Here is a 21,369-nt window from a genome sequence, read left to right as displayed (position 1 = left end):
GAATTCTAAATGGTTAAGAACATTCTGTATTTACTGTCCATGTATTTGGTTAACTGGTAACATATTAAAAGATGGATTCCACTGTTGGTCTATTCTCCTTGTCTAATGGAAGCTATTTTGAAAGAGCTTAACAACCACATCTACTTACCCAAAAACTTTAAAAGTAAAATACCACTGTAAGGGAAACAAGGCAAAACGTAGTACACTTCTCTTAAGTAACAGAATTTGACATTCTGTATCATACATTACTTAATTTAAATATAAATGGCTCAAGATTTTCTTGAACAGAAAGTTATGGCAAATGAAGCTTAAGTTCTATTTTAAGTTCTCCAGATTGATTTCCAAACTCCTCTTCCCCACAACAAGTGTTTTTTGAAAATTATCTAAAGAATGTATAGAGGCACCTGGCTGGCTCAGTCAGTGGATCATGTGACTATGGACCTCGGGGTTGTAAGTTCAAGCCCCACATTGGGTGTAAAGATTACTTATAACTAAAATCTAAAAAAATAATAATTATTTATAAAAACTATTTTTAAAAATTAGGGATTTACAAAGAACATAAAAAGCCACAACTGTTTTTAAAGGTTGCTCTTCTTCCCCAGCATTAGCCCATGAATCTAATAAAATCACAATCAAAACTTCCAACTTTTTAAATGCCCTGACCATTTCTCTGGGTTGGATTTTGTTACAACCATCTCCAGGACAATGAGCAGAGTACATCAGTTGAAATGTAAACCACTGCACATACTGGGTCATCCCCTGGGCCTTTCCACATTGCCACTGTGGGACCTTGTGGTATCATTCCCCTATTGCCCCAGCCTTATCTTGATGCTGTTTATTGTGCCATGAAAGTTAGTCCTTGACCATCTCAGGTCTTCACCAGCATGCATGAAACAACAACAGGCTAACCATGCTAGGCCTGCAAGTATGATAAAAACACAAACCCTTCACAGACCCTAACAGTTTTGGTGATGAGGATGCAACACTAACAGAGCTAAAATTCTCTAGAAAAAAATTAAAACAAGGGTCTGCAGGCCAGATTAGGGTAAGAGAAGACTCTCATGATCCTGGCAGCAACCGCTATCATCCAAGTGATAGGTGGAAGTAAGCATCCCTCAATGTTTAACAGCCAAGTGGCAAGGAGTAGAATTGAAACAAGGCACCCAAACAGTGCCTTAGTTGTTGTAATTCTCCCATGAATGGTAGAACAAAGGGATTTTTTATTATGACTGGGGCCCCAAGTGAAAGGCAATACTGCTGTGGCTGCTGAGCCAAAGCAACTCCACACTGAAATAAATGGTGTCAGCAATGAGGATAAATGGAGTTTTAGGAAGATTAAAAACTTATGAGAAGGAATTATGTTAACACTACTGACTTCTTGGAAACAAAGTAAATGCAGAGCCTAGCATGCTGGAGTGGAAGTGTTCTGTGCCTTCTGTACTCCCTGATCCCACCCCCCCCCCACTTCCCACTACATCAACCTTAGCAACTTTAATGAGAATGTCAAGTACACTGATATTTAAGGAAACTGACAAACTTCTATAGCTCTGCTAGACATACATGCTCAAGTCACCATCTCACTCCCATGAGGAGCAACACAGTACTAAGAGAAGGGTGGCTGAAAATACTGAGGAATGTGGGGCAAAGCCAAGTCAATGTGGTGTATGGGGGGAGGAAAGGCCCCATCCTGGGTGTTTGATGAAGCCAAAAGGTACACAAGAGAAGAGGCAACATCAACTCTGAGTTGAGGAATCAGAAAACAAAAAGCCTACAAGCCACCTATCCAATGCCCAAAGGAGTGGTTTTCTCCTCCACCCTGTACTTTCCCTCATTCACAGATGAAGAAATCATTTCCTGAAAGCTTAGAGTGTAACCTTAAAGCGCATGGACGAAACTTCTCCGTCAGTGTCACTATAGTGAGAAAAGATGCCACTAAAACCCAATTTGACTGATTTTGGAGTTTGGAGAAAATTCAGCAGTAGGAAAGGGAAATTAAAGTGATCTTGCAGGTGGGGCCTTTAGGCCAATTCAATTTACCATTGTTTGTTATGTTTTAACTTGGTACTAATGTTACATGCTTGTAATGAAAATGCTCAAGATTCTTCCATTCAGGGATATGACAGGATGACAGGTGATTTCTGTCCCCCTTCCAGGTGGTCTAGCAGAAACACCAAAGCCTCTCAAAAGAAAGAAAAAATATCAGAGACAGAGTTGAAGACTTGATGGGTAATGGGATATTCAGAGAGGCTATTTCCCAGTACAGAATGTGCCTGACACATACATCCCCTTTCTAAAGGGAATATGGCTCTTGCCCTACTGCCGAGCTCTTAAAGTGAACAACTTAAACTAAGAACAAAAAAAGGGGCCCATTAGGGCTCTCAACCTAATGAAAAGTATTTGAGCATGCAGCTGACCTGGCTACCGGGACATTTGTTTTGCACAAAGAAATGGCAACTACCCTTTACAGTAAACCTTATTCCTCTGCCTGCCACCTTAACAAGCTCCTGGTTCAATAAGGCTCTCAAATCATAGTTCCCTTAATTCCCCGGGTCTGGTTCAACTAGGTTAAGAGAGGACAGTGTCCACTGGGTGGCAGCAGCCATCCAGCCTCAACAACTCTGGAAGACCAAATGGATTGTCAGTCAGCACAAAGGGCTAAAATGAAAAGCAGGACCCTGGCCTTAGATAAGCTTTAAGGACTAGACATTTTCTATTATTTTTCTGCCTCTTCCACTGTTGCCAACGTCCAGTCATCTGGCCAGTCACCTGAGAAACTAGAGACTGGCAGATTAAAGGTAATTCTTTGGAGTCACAAACTGAAACTATAGCTGATGAGACAATCTGAGTCACTCAGATGCTCACAGTAAGATGCGCTAGCATAAAGAACTAAAATCAGAATACTGCTGAAGTCTGTAGCATGCTACCTAGATCCACCACACCAGACCTGTAACAATCCACTACCGTAGACTGGTCACAAAATAAACGACTTTTCCTTTCTGATGCAGAAGCCACCTCTGCATGCCAGCCTGAGACTCCTGCCAACAGCTCATCTACTTGTTGTGCTGCAAAGGAGGCTGCAAAGGAGGCCACGCTACACAAGACGAACTGCATCAAATCATTGATCACTTCTTGGAGCTATCTATAGTGTTTCTTCACTGTTGAAATTTTTTCAGGTTACAGTATTGTTGCTGCAATCTGACTGGCTAACTCTAACTCTGGTCACACTATCGTGACCCTTGAAATAAATCCATGTCATGTTTTTGGTATTCCAAGCACTAACATTCCAGTAATAGTACATCTTTTGTCATAAAGTTCAACCTGCAATGGTTCGATATTCAAATACTAAATGGATACTCTATACCCTCTACTATCCGCAGGCATCCAGTAATGTCAAGCAACACTAACAGTCTCAACGTTCAACTCTGGACAATCTACAACTCTACATTCCTCATTTCACACACCTTAATGAGACACTTTGGTCGATGAATGCAACAAACCCATAAAGAAATCATCTTTTCTTAGCCATTTCCTAGGTAGTATTTAGGATTTTAAAAAATGAGTTATGAGATAATACAGACCTATTTTTAAAATATCAGGATTCTGGGGGCACCTGGGTGGCTCAGTCAGTTGAGCATCTGACTCTTGCTTTTGGCTCCGGTCTTAGTATCACAGGTTCATGGGATCAAGCCCTGCGTCAGGCTCTGCACTGACAGCGTGGAGCCTACTTGGAATTCTCTCTCTCAAAAATAAATAAAATAAACTTTAAAAAACAAAATACCAGGATTTGCCCTGATTATCCCTTGACATGTTGTTTCTTTCTCCTAAGAGAAACTGCAGGCCAATCTACCTCTCAGGGTGATGCACTGGCCAAAAAAGAAATCTAAGGAATTCAAATAATCTGGTTTGGCCACCTGGATTCTCTTTTTGGAGGGAGATGGTCCTGTATCTGAAGACTGACCATTTGTGTGACTATCTCTCACCCAGTCCTCAATAAGGTCCAATGTGGACTAGGGTGAGCAATATGATACATCACTGCAATTATGTAAAAATGTCCTTGGTTCCACTCACATCCAACTCTTCCAAACCAAAAAATCTGGGTACAAGTAGGGAATTTTCTTTTAAGTGAAGTCAGCTATCCAAATGAGACACATAAGGGGTGCCTGGGTGGCTCAGTCAGTTAAGTGTCTGACTTCGGCTCAGATCATGTTTTCACGGTTCACGGTTCGACCCCCACATCAGGCTCTGTCCTGACAGCTCGGAGCCTGGAGCCTGCTTGAGATTCTGTGTCTCCCTCTCTCTCTGCCCCTCCCCTGCTCACACTCTGTCTCACTCTCTCTCTCAAAAGTAAATAAACATTAAAAAAACAGCAACAACAAATGAGACACACCAATTTCATGGGTGTAAAAGAAAAAACGCTAGGGGCACCTGGGTGGCTCTGTTGGTTGAGGCGTCCGACTTCAGCTCAGGTCATGATCTCACAGCTTGTGGGTTCGGGCCCCGTGTCGTCGGGCTCTATGCTGACAGCTCGGAGCCTGGAGCTACTCTGGATTCTATGTCTCCCCTGTCTGCCTGTCCCCCACTCACACTGTCTGTCTCTCTCTCTCAAAAATAATAAAATAATATTAAAAAAGAAAACCTCTAGCATCTGTAGAGGGAACATCTTTGACCCCAGAAAGTACTGGAAGAAAGGAAAACAATTAATGCTCTATCCCCTAGAAACAGCACCAAGGCCTGATTCAAACAGAAAAAGAGAAGAAAACACTGATCTGCTAGAAGGGTCATCCCTACTCATACTTCAAAATCAGAAAAACTCAGATGGCCATAAACAATCCTTAAATATTCTCCTGTGCCTGATATCAACAGCAGCTCCTGAAAGTCAATGTGTAAAAAACGCTTAAAAAAAATGGTTTCATTCTGATAAAAATTCATGATTCTCCCAACACCTGAGCAGTATTCTGTTATGCCACATATGGCAAATGATGCTGCAAGTAATGGTGACACCGTCTATGCTTCTTAACTGAACTAATGTAAAAGTTATCCAAAACAAGGTTAATAACAAATCCCTAACTAAACTGATGTGTACCCCTTCAATGTTTCTATGTGAGGGAAAATAAGTCACAGATTGTCTTCTATTAAGGGTGAGAGTTGATTTTTGGACCACCTATTATCCTTATAAATGTAGGTTAATGACACCAAAATTCAGATCAGTTTAAATTCTCTTGAGTGCATTTTAATGGATAATACAGCAGGCGTAGACCATATACTGTCTGGCTGAAAAATTACCTATTGATCCACTCTAGGACTTGTTCACATCCAGCTGAATCCTGGCCTCACCTGGCTGTCAGGGATGTTAACAGTAGCCTTAATTAAATGCTGTTTAAGACAATTAAATGAATTTTGTTCTAGCCTCTATCAAAATAATCAGAGTGGCTGGCTGAATGGTAGTCATATGAAAATACAAGTTTGGCCAAGAACACATAGAGCTGATTGTAGAGCTGTTGGGACAGGCAATCCACCACAGACGGTGAGCATTTCCTTCTGTTCTAATATGCCAAAAATGCAAGACCTTCACTGCTTTTTCTATGGCCCATTTCTCAAGGTGAAGTTTGCAGTAAGCACCATTTGAGGGATGATAGGTAACATCCTTCTCTGGGACAAAGAGCAGGCTTATAATAAATTCCCCACTCAGCACCAAGGGTAGCATCCACGTGGGCCCTTCAACGTCAACTACCCAAAGTTTTAGGGGGCATAAAGAATCAGTGCCAATATCATATTTGTCATGCTAATAAGTAATAAAGCTCTTGGTCACGGACTCAGCAGTCTTCTCCCTGCATCTATATTACCTTGCAAGTAGGATAAAACCCAGATCCTTCACAGATTGACATATAGTCAGCAAAGTAACGTAAGAATAAGACATATAACTAACGGGGGGAAAAAAAGAGAAATACAATAGGACCAAAAAGGTAGCTAGGAAACTTATTATTTGTGAATAAATGATTGCCCAGGCTTAAAAATCCAAAATATAACACAGGGTAAGAATTAAAGTTGCTAGATACAATACTAGCACAAAATACAATATATCTGCAACGAACAGTAATAATGAAGTCTTTTATTTTTTTTTAATGTTTATTTATTTTTGAGAGAGAGAGTGAATGAGCAAACCCATGGGAGGTAGGTAGAGAAAGGGACACAGAGGATCCAAAGCAGGTTCTCTGATGCACAGGTCAAACTCACCAACTGTGAGATCATGACCTTAGTCAAAGTCGGACTGGACACTTAACCTAATGAGCCACCCAGGCACCACTTACTACTTTTTAAGTAAGCGCTACGCCCATTGTGGGTCTTGAACTCACAACCCCAAGATCAAGAGTCACATGCTCTTCTGACTGAGCCAGCTATGCTCCCCAGTGATAAATCTTTTTAAAATACTGTTTAAAATAGCAACAAGTACTGGGAAATACTTGAATATACCTAATTCATGAAAAACTGGAAAAAACCTGTAATTTTAAAGACATTAAAGATGACCTATACACATATATACATATAATATATACATATATGTGTGTAATGATGTGTATAATTTTGTCCTAAACTAATAAGAGAAAAAAAAGCAACCCAAAAGAAGTTAACAAATGACGTGAAGAGGCATTTCACAGAAATGTTAACTCCTTGTCCAAGAAACAAGGATTTGCAGAGAAGTTAACTGTGATAAAATTTTGGCAAGAATTAAAGTAAAGACAATAGTTCTACACAGCATACAAGAGTATACATCACTACACCACACAAAAATGAATTTGGCAATATCTAACCAAGTCCCAACAATTTTTCTTCTAACTGTAAGTTGGAACCTTCTATTGAAACTGGTCTACAGAGAAGCAGATATCAGCATCACTTTGAATATGTTGGAATTAGGGTCTCATCCAAGAACTACTGAAATCAGAATCTGCATTTTAATAAAATCCCCACGTTATTTTCTTATCCATTCAAAGTGTGAGGAGAGGCGCCTGGGTGGCTCAGTCGGTTAAGTGTCTGACTTCGGCTCAGGTCATGATCTCGCAATTGGTGAGTTCAAGCCCCACACTGGGCTCTGTGCTGACAGCTCAGAGCCTGGAGCCTGTTTCAGAATCTGTGTCTCCCTCTCTCTCTGTCCTTCCCATGCTCATGTTCTGTCTCTGTCTCTCAATAATAAATAAATGTTTAAAAAAAAAAAGAAAGTGTGAGGAGCAGTGCAGTGACCTAAAAAATTCTTAATTCATGTGTTCAAGGACATATTACCAGAACATTCCAATGGAGTGACGTTTTAAACAATCTAAACTTAAATGGACAAATTAAATCTAATACAGAGACAAAAAATAGGATACCATATAGAGTTTTAAAATAATTACACTAATTCTGCAGATATCAACATGGGAGAAAATTTTTCAAAAATATAATGAATGTAAAAGATGCAGACTTTATATAAACGATAATTACTAATAAAAAACATATATAACAATACTATTTGACATTTGCATATGTAGTTATAAGAACATGCACTGAGAATACTTGGGGAAAATAAAAACAAAGGACTGTGAAGAAATAACAACAGTGGACTTCACTGCATACATAATGCCTTACTTCCCAAAGAAATAAAAGCTGACATAGCAAAATGTTAAGAAGGGACTGTCTTGTGTTTTTAATAAGTATTCATTTAATTATTATCTGTACTCCTTTGTATGCTTGAGTATTTCATTAAAATATTCTACATGGTGGGGCACCTGGGTGGCTCAGTCAGTTAAGCATGCAACTTCAGCTCAGGTCATGATCTCACGGTTTGTGGGTTTGAGCCCCGCAACAGGCTCTATGCTGAACGCTTGCTCAGAGCCTGGAGCCTGCTTCAGGTTCTGGGTCTCCTCTCTCTGCCCCTCCTCTGCTAGTGCTCTCACTGTGTCTCTCAAAAATAAATAAATGTGTAAAAAAAAAAAAAAAAAAAAATTCGACATGGTTTTTTAAAGTCACTTTTTTTTAATTTTTAAAAAAATTTTTAATATTTATTTTTGAAAGAGAGAGACAGAGCGTGAGTGGGTTAAGAGGCATAGACAGAAGGAGACAGAATCCGAAGCAGGCTCAAGGCTATGAGCTGTCAGCACAGAGCCTGACGTGGGGGGCTTGAACTCATGAAGCAGGGCTTGAACTCATGAACCCCAAGATCATGACCTGAGCCAAAGTTAGACGCTTAACTGACTCAGCCACCCAGGCACCCCTCTACATGATTTTTTAAAGAATTATCAAAACATGTACTTAATTGTTCAAACACTACATTGGTACACTTGAAACTAATGTAACACTGCATGTTAACTACACAGGAATTAAAATAAATGTAAGAATTATCAAAACAAATATTTACTACATACAGCAAATTCTCCAATATGAAAAAAGATGTTGCAAATCACTAAGAAATAGATTACATGAATAAGCAGTTCTTTTTTTATTTATTTGAGAGAGAAAAAAAAAGAGTACATGGATAAGAGTGGGGAAGGGGCAGAAAGAGAGACAGAGAATGAATCCCAAGCATGATACGTGCTGTCAGCAGAGCCAAAGCCAAGACTCAATCCCACAACTAAGAGATTATGACCTGAGCCGGAATCAAGAGTTGGACGTTCAACAGACTGAGCCACCTAGGTGTCCCTGAACAAGCAGTTAAGAAACTCTTCGTAACACCAAAATACACTCAACCATAATTAAACAATGCAAATCAAAACAATGAAGTACTATTTTACATCTAATTTCACAGAATGTGAAAACATCCAGTTTTGCCAAAACTGAGAACACTAGCCCCCCTCATAAAATTTGAAAGCAATTACACATTACCAACCAAAATGTACAAACCCTCTGATCCACTGATTATACTGCTAAATTTCACCCTACAAATATATCTGAGAGATGCCTAAACCTACAGCTTAGTCCATTAATATGTAAACTAATTAAATAACCCATGTAGAAATATTCAATAAAAGATTACACAGCCACTGAATAGTTCAATCTGTGTGTACTGATGATCATAGAAAGATATTGGAGAGGCCATCTCTGAAGAAAATTTCATTTATCCAAACCAGAATAAAGATATTCTGGTGTAAGGGCGCCTGGCTGGCTCAGTCGGTTAAGCGTAGGACTGCTGGTTTCAGTTGAGACCACAATACTACAGTTCAGTGCATGGGATTGAGCCCTGCATCCGGCTCTGCACTGACAGCATGGAACCTGCTTGAGATTCACTCCCCCCACTCCCATCCCCTGTCTCTCTCTCTCAGCCCCTCCCTCTCTTCCTTTCTCAAAATAAACTTTGAAAATATATATATTCTGATGTTTACACAAAAGCATTCTAGTATTTAACAAAAGCATTTACATAAAAGCACTTTTGAAAATTAGGCTACTACCTGGACTCCTATCCTAGCTTTAGCACTTTGGGGCACATATTCCTCTCTCTCAACCTCAGTTCCCTCCTTTGTAAATGGGAGAGAAAAAAAGAGAATTTACTGCCTATGATTTTTACTAGCATTCACATCAAGTGTTATATACAGTCACTGGCATATAATGAGGACTCAAAAAAAAAGCTATTACAACATCTGTAATAAGGAAGAAACCATCTCTATCCCTCTTTACCTTTTACATACTTTAAATCTTATCCTGGATTCCTTTTAAAAAATTAATTTAGCAATGTTTTCTCAGATGCTCACAATGAGTCCCTAGTTAATAAAAACTTTACATAGTAAACAAGAAGTTTCAATGAACTCCACTACCAGTCTGACTGAACTTTCTGATCCTCTCTTTAGCCTGAACTTTAAATTCTTGATTTCTAACTCCTGATTTCAGCTCAGGTCATGATCTCACGGTTCCTGGCTTTGAACCTGAGTCAGGCTCTGCACTGACAGCACAGAACCTGGATGGGATTCTGTCTCCTCTCTGCCCCTCCGCCCCCTCATGCTCACTCACTCTCTCACAAAAATAAACTTGGAAAATAAAAGTTTTGGTAAATATTAAACCACTATTTTTTAGATGCTGCCAAAAAAGAATCCATAATGCACTAATGCTAGTGACAGAAGTAACTACAGAATACTGAATATGAATATGTATTAACTGCAGTGGAAGGTCACAAGTTTAATGTCACTTTTTATTTAAGAAGAATAAAAATTCCCATATTTTCTTATTTCCTACCACTCATTTGCTCTTTTAGTATCACACCCCTGGAATCTTCCTTCTTTTTTAATTTGTTTTTTAAGTGTATTTATTTTGAGAAAGAGAGGGAGGGTCAGGGGGAGAGAGAATCCCAAACAAGTTCTGCGCCATCTGAACAGTGAGATCATGACCTGGGCCGAAATCAAGAGTCAGACGCTTAACAGCTTAAGTGACTGAGCCACCCAGGCACCTTCCCCCCTACTTTTTTTTTTAAGTAGGTTTCACACCCATTGTGGGGCTGCAACTGAGGACCCCAAGATCAAGAGTTACGTACTCTTCTGAATGAGCCAGCCAGGTGCCCCTGGAGTCTTTCTCCTTCTAACAATACTATGAAAGGATACTTCAGAGCAGCCTATTACAGGGATCATTTTATCATCCTTCCTCAAGTAAGACAACTAGAAGGAGAAGATTCTAAACCAAAGAGTTATTTAAAACTTTCCAGTATCTACAACCATTTCAGTTCAGTAATGCTTCAATAATAAAATTGTTACTTTTTAAATGTTCTTTAAAATGCAACTCAGGACCTATTAAAGGATGATAGTAACAGTAACAATTTACATTTTTTTTAATGGAAAAAAAGAGAACAGAAAACCACAAGAGAATATATTAGTGCACCACAGGTATACTGACTTTTGTTTTAGTTACACCTGTGTGTATACAAAAACATTATGTAAAATTTACTTTTTACTGGGTCCCAATCAACAGCTCAAGGTTATGCCAGACATATAATCAACCACATGCAGTTTATAATTTCACCACATGATGGGGCTAAAACTCTACACACCTCAGAAAACTGCTAAAATGCTCTTCTAAAAACATTCTTTTTATTTCAAGTCCTCTTATCATCCCTTCAAACAACAAATAAATGAAAGAATTCTGTTATGTTGAAATAGAGAAACCCACAGTCGATTAATGTCTGTTCCACTTATTTCATAGAAGATTAAAAGGGCTCTGGCAGAAAACAAGAGGTTAATTATAAATGAGACTCGATGAATAGTGAGACTTTGAGACATGAAAGGATAAGATGGAAAGTTTAAGAAGTCATTACTAAAAGTTTTGTGTTTGTCACAAAAGGTCTGGATAAGGTCTAAACAAATAATTTCAACTACTGCTAGTTAAGACTTCAAATACTATTTTCTGTAGGTAATTCAGAACAAATTAGAATTGAGATTCAGAATAGGCAATCCCAATTTCTAAAATCATCATCATCATTCATGTAGACCTATATCCAGAAAGAGTCAGGTTCAGGAAAGCAGTAAGGATTTCACCACATATAAATCTCAGATTAACATCTGAACAAAGACAAAAATTAATCTCAATTTTTTGAGCACTGTAAGTGATAAATCAATGAATTCTACTCCTAAAACCAATATTGTACTTTAAATAACTATAATTCAAATAAAAACTAAATCAAAGTTTAAAACAAATAAATAAATACATACATAAAAAAGAATTACAGATTAAAATGGCAGACCACAGGGGCACCTGGGTGGCTCAGTCAGTTAAGCATCTAACTCGTGACTTCAGCTCAGGTCAGTGAGTTGGAGCCTAACACTGGACTCTGCGCTGACAGTACAGAGCCTGCTTAGGATTCTCTCTCCCCCAGTGTCTCTGCCCTGCCTGTCTTCCTCCCTCTCTCAAAATAAATGGATATACTTAAAAAATTTTTTAGGGGCACCTGGCTGGCACAGTTGAATGTCCAACTTCAGCTCAGGTCATATCTCGCAGTTCATGAGTTCGAGCCTCACAACAGGCTCTGTGCTAACAGTGAGATGCCTACTTGGGATTCTCTCTCCCTCTCTTTCTGTCCCTTCCCCGGCTCACACTGTCTCTCTCAAAGTAAATAAAGCTAAAAAATTTTAATAAATAAAATGGCAGACCATAACATTTATACGTTAAAGTAATCACTTTTGATTAAAAAAGATGTATTCCCAAACTTTTTAATATGTTGTAACTAACTTTCCAGGTACTGATAATTTTTATTAATTGGCTTGCAAATGAAAACAAGTCTTATACATATTTCAGAAAAGGAAACAAAAAAAGAAAAAAGGAAGGTGGGGAGCACGAAACTCTTATGTATCCAGGCTGTGAAGTGGGCACAAATTAAGAATGACCCCTAAATGGCTAGATTAGAGCAGCTGGGTTTTAACAGGGTGAGGAGCAAACTGCAGAGACCCATACCTAAGAGGAAAGGAGGAAAATCTGTAAGAAGTGATCTCAGGGGCGCCTGGTAGCTCAATTGGTTAAGCATCCCAACTGTGGCTCAGGTCATGATCTTGGGGTTTGTGAGTTCTAGCCCCTGGTAGGGCTCTGTGCTGACAGGTCAGAGCCTGGAGCCTGATTCTGATTCTGTGTCTCCCTCTTTCTGCCCCTCCCCCCACTCATGCTCGCTCGCTCTCTCTCAAAAATAAATAAACATTAAAAATTGATCTCAGGGGCACCTGGGTAGCTTAGTCGGTTAAGCATCCAACTTCGGTTCAGGTCATGATCTTGCTGTTAGAGGGTTTGAGCCCATGTCAGGCTCTGTGCTAACAGCTCAGAGCCTGGAGCCTGCTTCGGATTCTGTGTCCCCTTTCTCTCCCCTCCTCTTCTCATGCTCTCTCAAAAATAAATAAACGTTAAAAAAAAAAAAATTTTTTTTTTTAAGTGATCTCAGTAGCTTAATCAACAGAAGTCTCCAATCTCAAATCCCATTTTATAGGCTATGAAATGAGATGTTTAATCATTTGACAGCATTCCAAAATAAGTCCTATGTCAAGAAATGGAATAGGAAATGCACCCTGGATTCTAGTGTAGGCTCACAGTAATTGTATGAACAACAAGGAACTCAATTAACCTTCCAGAGAATCCATCTGTACAAAATTATGAGCCAAAACTATGGACCAATTATTATGATCTGACATGTCCTGACTGAGGAACGACTTTCCAAAGTACAAAAATTGTTCCCATAAGAGCTACTTTTAACAAACTGTTTTTGTAAGAACTGTCTGTACCTCAAAAGGTCATAGGTGAACACCTTAGCATGGTAGAGTATGATTAACAGGCAAACAGATGATTAAGACTCTCTCAATTCCTTTGCATTATGGAAAAAACAAAGTCAAAGACAACTATTAAGCCAGACAGATGGATTCTAACAAATTCCAAGGTCCCTCTCTTACTTAGCAAGCTTTTTAAGTGTTTATTTTTGAGACAGAGAAGGGCAGAGAAAGAGGGAGACAGAGGATCAGAAGCGGGTTCAGGGCTGACAGCAGACACCTGATGTAGGGCTCAAACTCAGGAACCATGAGATCATGACCTGGGCCGAAGTCGGACAAAACGGACTGAGCCATCCAGGCACCACACTTAAAAGTCTTTAAGTGGAAGACAACTGCAGTGCCTCACAAATCTTATTCCAACTATTATGTTTGGGTTTTTAAGTAAAAGGAACATTTCTTACATTACTGAGGCCTCATCTATAACACTGCAAAGTTTTCATTACTCCTGAAATTTTAGAGCTGTGCCAAAGTCTTATGTATCTGGAAAAGTCTTCTGGTTGCATGGAAAGACTTCAAAGTCCTCAAATTTTTCTTAAGAATAGTACAGATAGGGGGCCCTGGGTGGCTCAGCAGGTTATGCATTCAACTTTGCCTCAGGTCATAATCTCACAGCTGGGGAATTTGAGCCCAGTGTTGGGCCCTGTGCTGACAACTCAGAAACTGGAGCCTCTCCCTTTCTCTCTGCCCCTTCCCTGCTCACGTGCTGTCTCTCTCTCAAAATAAATATTAAAAAAAATTTTCTTTGAAGAACAGTATAGGCAAAGGTAAGATCCAAAAGTAAAGTTCAATGTATCCAACAGGTCTGAATAAAAATGTGTGGAGGATGCCTGGGGGGCTCAGTCAGTTAAGCTTCTGTCTCCTGATTTCAATTTAAATCATCTTGATAACAGGGTTTATGGGATAGAGCCCTGAGCAGGCTCTGTGCTGAAAGCATGCAGTCTGCTTGGGATTCTCTCTCTCACTCCCTTGCACATGCACGGGCTCAAATAAATAAATAAACTTTAAAAGAAAAAACAAAATGTGTACAAATTTGATTAGCACAAAAGACAACCAAAGTAAATGAAACAAGTATGGTGATGGTATACTAAAACTGACAAATTCAACATGAAATAATTTTGGGGCGCCTGGGTGGCTCAATCGGCTGAGCGTCTGACTTTGGCTCAGGTCGTGATCTCACGGTTCGTGAGTTCAAGCCCCACGTTGGTGTCTGTGCTGACAGCTCGGAGGCTGGAGCCTGCTTCACATTCTGTGCCCCCCGCCTCTCTCTGATTCTCCCCCACTTGCATTCTGTCTCTCTCAAAAATAAACATTAAAAAAAAAAGAGAATTTAGACGGTAACACAAATTTTCTCCTCAAAAATACTAAGGCTTCACATTTAAGCTACCTTTGTGTAGAACATGAACTGAGAGGCACACAAAAAGACAAAGAGAAATGCAAGAAAGAGTACCTTTGTTGATGATGGTGGAGTAGGAAAATTAAGCCAGGCTGGAGCAAAGTCATGCTGCGCCATTTAGGTCCAGTCTCTCCAACTCAGTGAAACAAGGCTTCAACACCTCATGGCAAGTCCCTGTCATATAAAAACGGAAGGAAATTAGACCTGGAGCTCCTTGCCCAATTTATCTTCTTATGCTCTCTTCTGAGTGACAATGATCTTACTACTGTAAGATTCCAATTATAATGAAATTCTGAAATAGGCAAAAATACAGTAACAAAAACTAAATCAGAAGAGTGGGGGTGAGGGCCTGAGGCGTACGGGTATGACTGCAAAGGGAAGGAGGAAGTTTTTGAGCTAACAAGGTTTTTATATTGATTGTAGTTATACAAATGTACCCATCTGTCAAAAATCAAATTGTACACTTAATACCGGCCAACTTCAGTGTAAGTAAACTATACCTCAGTAAACCTTATTTTTTAAAATTACAATGGTCTAATCACAAATAGACTAGACATCAAGTGTCTCTAGATGTGACACATGAAGATGCACAACCATGTTACCTATAATACATTCTTGCTCCCACCCCAGATGTAACCTGAAATCTGATCTAACTACCAACTTTCAGGAAGCTCAACAAACAGGAACAAATTAAGGACATCTGAGGGAAATAACCCAGCAAATCCAGATCACACGATACTGGACAGGTCAAATGATCTGCGTTTTTTTGTTTTTTTTTTCCCAACAAATAAATGGCTGTCAATATGCAAATAATCAAACACAACAGGTGGGCCTTATACAGATCCTTACTCAAACCAAACAACCTTTAAAGACTGAATATTATGAATCAAAAATTTAAACATGAAGTGAACATTAAATGACATTAAGAAATTATTAGTCAATTTAGATATAATAATGGTGTGATGGTGGTATTTAAAAGAAATACTGAAGTCTATTAAACTGATCCACCTGGGATCTGCTTTAAAATTAGCTTTAGGGGTACCTGGGGTGGCTCAGTCAGTTAAGAGTCCCAATTCTTGATGCAGACTCAGGTCATGATTTCAGTTTCTCAGATTGAGCCCCAGTGGGGCTCTAAGTGGACAGTGGGGCTCCAAGAGGAGCCTGCTTGGGATTCTCTCTCTGCCCCTCCCCTGCTCAGACATGAGTACGGTCTCCCTCTCAAAATAAATAAACATTTTTTTTTTTAATTTGCTTTAAAAATCATATAATGTTCAACAGGGGTACGGGCTGGGACACCTGGGAGGCTCAGTCGGTTGAGCGTCTGGCTTTGGCTCAGGTCATGATCTCACAGTTCATGAGTTTGAGTCCCTCGTCAGTCTCTGTGCTATCAGCTCAGAGTCTGGAGCCTGCTTCGGATTCTGTCTCTCTCTCTCTCTCTGCCCCTCCCCCACTCCTGTTGTTTCTCTGTCCCTCAAAAATGAGTAAATGTTAAAAAAAATTTTTTTTTCTAAAAAAAGGCTGCACATGTTTATAAATGGTAGTACAAGGAGGTGTATACTTTTTCCCTAGTCACAGGTGTATTTGAAAATGCCCATAATTAAAATGGCTGTTTAAAATTATAATCATCACAACAGTCATCTTAAATATTTCAGGAGCTACAGCTTTTCTGCACTCTAAATTTAACTTTTTGGATGTCTCTATCAACTCCATCAAAGTTTCAAGGTGCCAGCCCAATCTAAACAGGAAATTCATAGTTTTTGGTTTTGTTTTTTTTTTAACGTTTATTTTTATTTTTGAGACAGAGACAGAGCATAAACAGGGGAGGGGCAGAGAGAGAGGGAGACACAGAATCTGAAACAGGCTTCAGGATCTGAGCTGTCAGCACAGAGCCCGACGCGGGGCTCAAACTCACGGACCGCGAGATCATGACCTGAGCCGAAGTCGGACGCTTAACCGACCAAGCCACCCAGGCGCCTCTGTTTGTTTGTTTTAAATAATGCAGAAGCCAACTGGACAACTGTACTCCTTTCATTATAAAGTTTAGACTATCAGTTGATGAAGGAATCAAATTTTCTATGCATTACCAAGGTCTGAGTTTACTAATGACTAATGTATTTACAATTGCTTAATCTCAACAGTGAAATTTAAAAAAAAAAAAAAAATAATCGATACCATTGTTAATCTTCCTTTTTCCAAATTCTTTCAAATATAATTTCTATGGCAGAATCCTTTAGACACACCAACTTGCTAAAATACTTTTTAAAAAAACATTCTCAAATATTACAGAAGTAGTCTTTTTTTTACTATTCCAAACAGTAGGGACCTATTTAAAAATTTAAAGGTTAAGGTTAAGAGTGGCCAGATACAGAAATAGATACAAATGGTTAACTCACTATGGTAATGAAAATGTTCAAATACTAAATGCTCGTATGAGCCATGACCCCAATGTGGAAAAACCTTGGTAAAATCTGAAAAATATGAGACAAATTCCAGTAATACGTTTATGAAACAAATGGAAGAGTATACTTAACTACATAAAAATTCAAACAATCCAGGAAACTCTAATTCTACTGTCATCTTACACTACATTTTCAAGTTTTCTGAAATTAAAAGTAAAACTTAAGTGTCTTTGGATGTATAAAGGATTTTCATTATCTATTCTGAAATGAAGCTACAAACTAAGCTGCTCTGTGATGTTTGTGACAAGATGTTACTTTTCCAACAACTTTTTGTTGGAAACTCTTTAAAATTAGTTTCAGTAACTAAATGGGAATAAAAAGTTTTTATACTTTATATCAAAAATTCACAGGGAAATGCAGATAACCTAAAATAACCAATAATTTAAAGCTTATTTTAAACAATCTTCGCTAACTTATATGCTAAAAACAATCCCTAGGTGGCAAATCACTATTATTACATATTCATTTCTGCAATATCTTTAAATGTGATTTGAACCTAGTTTTTAACGAACAAAGTATGAATAGCTAATGGTAGAAATTTTCACGTTCTGAAAAAAAAGGTAAAAAACGCTTATTAAGGCATTTACACAGTGTGTGAAGGAATTATGATATGCCACCCCAAAATATGCCATTTTAACCTAACAGTTTTGAGCTAAAGCTCAAATGCTTTGAGCTAAAGCATTTTAGTTCCTGAAATCCCTTATCTATCTAAAAGCAGAGCCTCCCAAAGGATTTATGATTCAGCTCCCCTGGAGCAACTCTTCTCTACAAAGAAAAAAAAAAAAAAATTCAGTCCCAAACGGAGATATTGCCACAAACTATCATTTCTCCCATCAATTTTCCTAAGGGTCCACTTACCTAACTTTCCCAAGCCATCTTGTTTTTCCATTACTGCCCTTTCTCCCCTCCCTCTCTCCCCAATGGAATTAGGTAAAGAGTTATTTAGCAAATTCTAACCATCCCTAAATTACTCCCCTATGAGAGAATATTCTAATAAACTTTTATTTCTTTTCTCTTGTTAATCTGTCTTTTGTCAGTCTAATTTACAGTGCCCCAAACCAGGGAACCTAGGAGGCTACAAGAAATTTTACCCCCTTACCTGTGTAAAGGCAAATTAAATTTTCGAAAGTGCCACCCTATCATTTTCTTTTTAGCCACACTTAGTGCCATCAGAATTCATTCTTACTTTCCCTGCATAATATTAGGAGACAAATTGTGCCCCCTTGCCCCCACAAACTCCCATATCCAAGTTTTAACTGCCCAACCTCAGAATGTAACCATATTTGGAGATAAAGGCTTTAATCAGATGATTAACTTAAATGAGGGTGTTAGAGTGGGTCCCATTCCAATTCTCTGTGCCCTAATAAGAGGAGAAAATTTGGACACAATGAAAGACACCAGGGTTGCACAGAAAAGAGACCATGTGAAGAGGCAACAAGAGGGTGGTCATCTGCAAACCGAGAGAAGTCTCAGAGGAAACCAACTCTGTTGGCATCTTGATCTTGGACTTTAAACTTCCAAAACTGTGAGAAAATAAATTTATTTAAGACACTCAGTTTGTTTTTGTTATGGCTTCCCTAGTAAACGTTAAAAAGAAACAAAAAGACCCAAACTGAGTCACTTATTCTAAGCCCCACATCAACAAACCAAGACTTATTACTATGTAACCTGACTGTGCTTTCAGACCTTCCCAAAAATCAAATCTTAGCTGGTCAGTCTGGAATTTCTTGGTCAGCACTAGTGAGGTAATCACCTGATAGACCCCTTCCATTCCCTAATGAAAGATATAGTAGTCCACTTTTTCCCTGTCCCTAGCCTCTTCTGCCTATAAAAGCCTGCCATTTTGTACAGCTCCTAGAAGCTCTTATCTATTTGATAGATAGGATGCTACCCCATTCATGAAACTGAATAAAACCAATTTGATCTTTAAATTTACTATGATGAATTGTTTCTTAACACAAATGAATACAAACAGTATCAGAAATACGCTCATCAAAAATGTTTGTATATAAAAACTAGTACTTACAGGAAACTGCTGGGGGGGGGGGGGGGTGTAAATAACCAGTAATTCCAGGTTATTAGGAAACTTCCACCAGATCCATTAGGTCTGATGGGCCCATGTAGACATAAATAATTAAGAGTTTTAAAAGCTGACGGTATGGTGGCGCTTCAGTGGTTCCAGTCAGTTGAGCGTCCGACTTCGGGTCATAATCTCACAGCTTGTGGGTTCGATCCCCGCATCTGACTCTGTGCTGACAGCTCAGAGGCTGAAGCCTGCTTCAGATTCTGTGTCTCAGTCTCTGTCTGCACCCCCGCCCCCACTGACACTCTGTCTCTCTCAAAAATAAACATTAAAAAAAAATTTTTTAATAAAATTACAAAAAAAGCTGATGGTATGAAAATACTAATTTCTAATCTCAACCAACTTACAACCTGTTCATGAATAAATGCCTTCAGTCTAAAACATCAACTATTAAAAAAATTCTCCAGAGGAAAACTGGTTCTGAAAAAACCCTAATTGAAATACTGTATATTTATTAAGTGTACGCACCAGACTTAAATATCCAAAATGGAGTTCTTCAGATTGAAAAATGCACTGTGGCAAAAAGTACACAAGTAATATGATTTTTCCTAATTCCTATAATGCTTTTACTTCTGAACCCACCAAAAGTTTGTGCCAAATATTTTCAATGAAAACCTCAAATTTAGATGAACAGTGAACTTACTATCTTTATAATGGTTTACATTTCAGACACCATAAATAAACTTTAAGTCACAAAGCACGTCAAAAACATGCAAAACCAACTAACAGCTAAGGCATTTTAACTTTTTAACTAAGAAAGATTTTTAAGAAAGAACACAGGCTTCAGACTCTGTCCTAGATTCAAATCAACTCAGTTACTAGGTTGGTTGACTTTGGTAAGTTAACACCAAAATGTTTCTTCTCTTTATTAAAATTTAAGACAACTACCAATTACCTTTCAAGATTCAACTTGATAACTATTAAAGTTCTAAAAAGACAACTACCCTTTATTATCAGACTATCTACATAGAACCCTTTAACAAGGTTAACTTTTTCACTTAGCCAAACTGTTCACAATCCTTCATTAATAAGGTAAGAACCAGAAAACAACTATTCAAATTCACGTGTGAAATACTTTTTTAGTATAAGCTCAGTTTAATATATTAGATTTTATTTAAAAAGTGGGTCTTCCTCTTCCCACTTATTATCCCAGTTATTATATGGGAGAAAAGCAGAGGAGCCAGGGGATCCAGATCTTAACAGGCAGAGTCAGATAAGAGGGTATCAACACCTGGGAGTGGCCCAGCACAGGATGTGGATATCAAAACAAAGTGAGGAAGGGTATCCACGGAGAGGGACAGTCAGGGATGGGACACTGAGCCCAAAAGAGTAGTAAGGAAGGCATCCATGTGCGGGGAAGAAAGGAGTGATCACAGTCAAGAGGCTAAGCTGGGAGAGGTGGGTATCCACATGGGGCAGGTGACAATGGCTACGACAGAAAACTGATTATATACAGGGGAAATAATCAAGTAAGTATTCAGAATAATGAAAGGTAAGTTTCATACTATTCAAAGAACACAGCAACTAGTAACAGAAAAGGTGAAAACTAAAGGAGAATGCTGTGGTGTTGTAATGTAATGTATCACTATCATGAACGATTAATTCAGTCATATTAACAATATTAAGATACTAAAAAATAATATTAAGATACTAATGTTCACATATAACCATAAAGGTAAATATTCCTGTTTATGTATATACACCTCCCCCAACTCTGCAATGAGAGAGCCTGAGCATAGTGACTCCAATAGCAATGAGCATACTTAACACTGGGCCTCGACTTCTAAAAATGGTTTTCCACTAAACAAAACCAGGGCTTTGAAAAATAGCTGATTCCAGGGCTGGGGAAAGAAGATGACAAAATAAGCCCAGAATATTTTATTTTAGCAAAAAGCAAAGAAATGTCTAAATAATGATTACAAAGTATCAAGAGGACATAGAAACCAGCATGAATGGGTTCCCAGTGGCCAAATCAGGGACAAGACGGACATTAAAATAAGAAAACACATGTGAAGGACATCAACACAAAAATGACCAAAAAAGGAACTCCAAGAGCCTACCCCTTCACAGAAACACCAAAAAGTCAAGCAAAATCTGTCAAAATCAGCTTTGTCAGTACTCTGAAACAATCAAAAGGCTTACAGCAATCAAGCAAACAATGAATCCAGAAAACGCAAACTTAAAAAC

The 21,369-nt window shown here is 38.6% G+C and overlaps 1 protein-coding gene across 4 annotated transcripts in view; it reads right to left on the bottom strand.

Moving 5' to 3' along the window:
- GPBP1 (GC-rich promoter binding protein 1) overlaps window positions 1-21,369 on the bottom strand; it is a 74,657-nt gene that overhangs the window by 28,339 nt on the left and 24,949 nt on the right. For all 4 annotated transcript variants that reach the window (XM_042939468.1, XM_042939477.1, XM_042939461.1 and 1 more), the window contains exon 3: window positions 14,695-14,814. In XM_042939468.1, coding sequence (XP_042795402.1) covers window positions 14,695-14,757 — 63 coding nt within the window. In that variant the 5' untranslated portion in view covers window positions 14,758-14,814. The remainder of the gene's footprint in view (window positions 1-14,694; window positions 14,815-21,369) is intronic.

This window comes from Panthera leo, chromosome A1 (assembly GCF_018350215.1).
Source record: "Panthera leo isolate Ple1 chromosome A1, P.leo_Ple1_pat1.1, whole genome shotgun sequence".
Classification (NCBI taxonomy): domain Eukaryota; kingdom Metazoa; phylum Chordata; class Mammalia; order Carnivora; family Felidae; genus Panthera; species Panthera leo.
The sequence above is the reverse complement of the archived record's forward strand: the minus strand, read 5'-3'. Positions and strand labels throughout refer to the sequence as shown.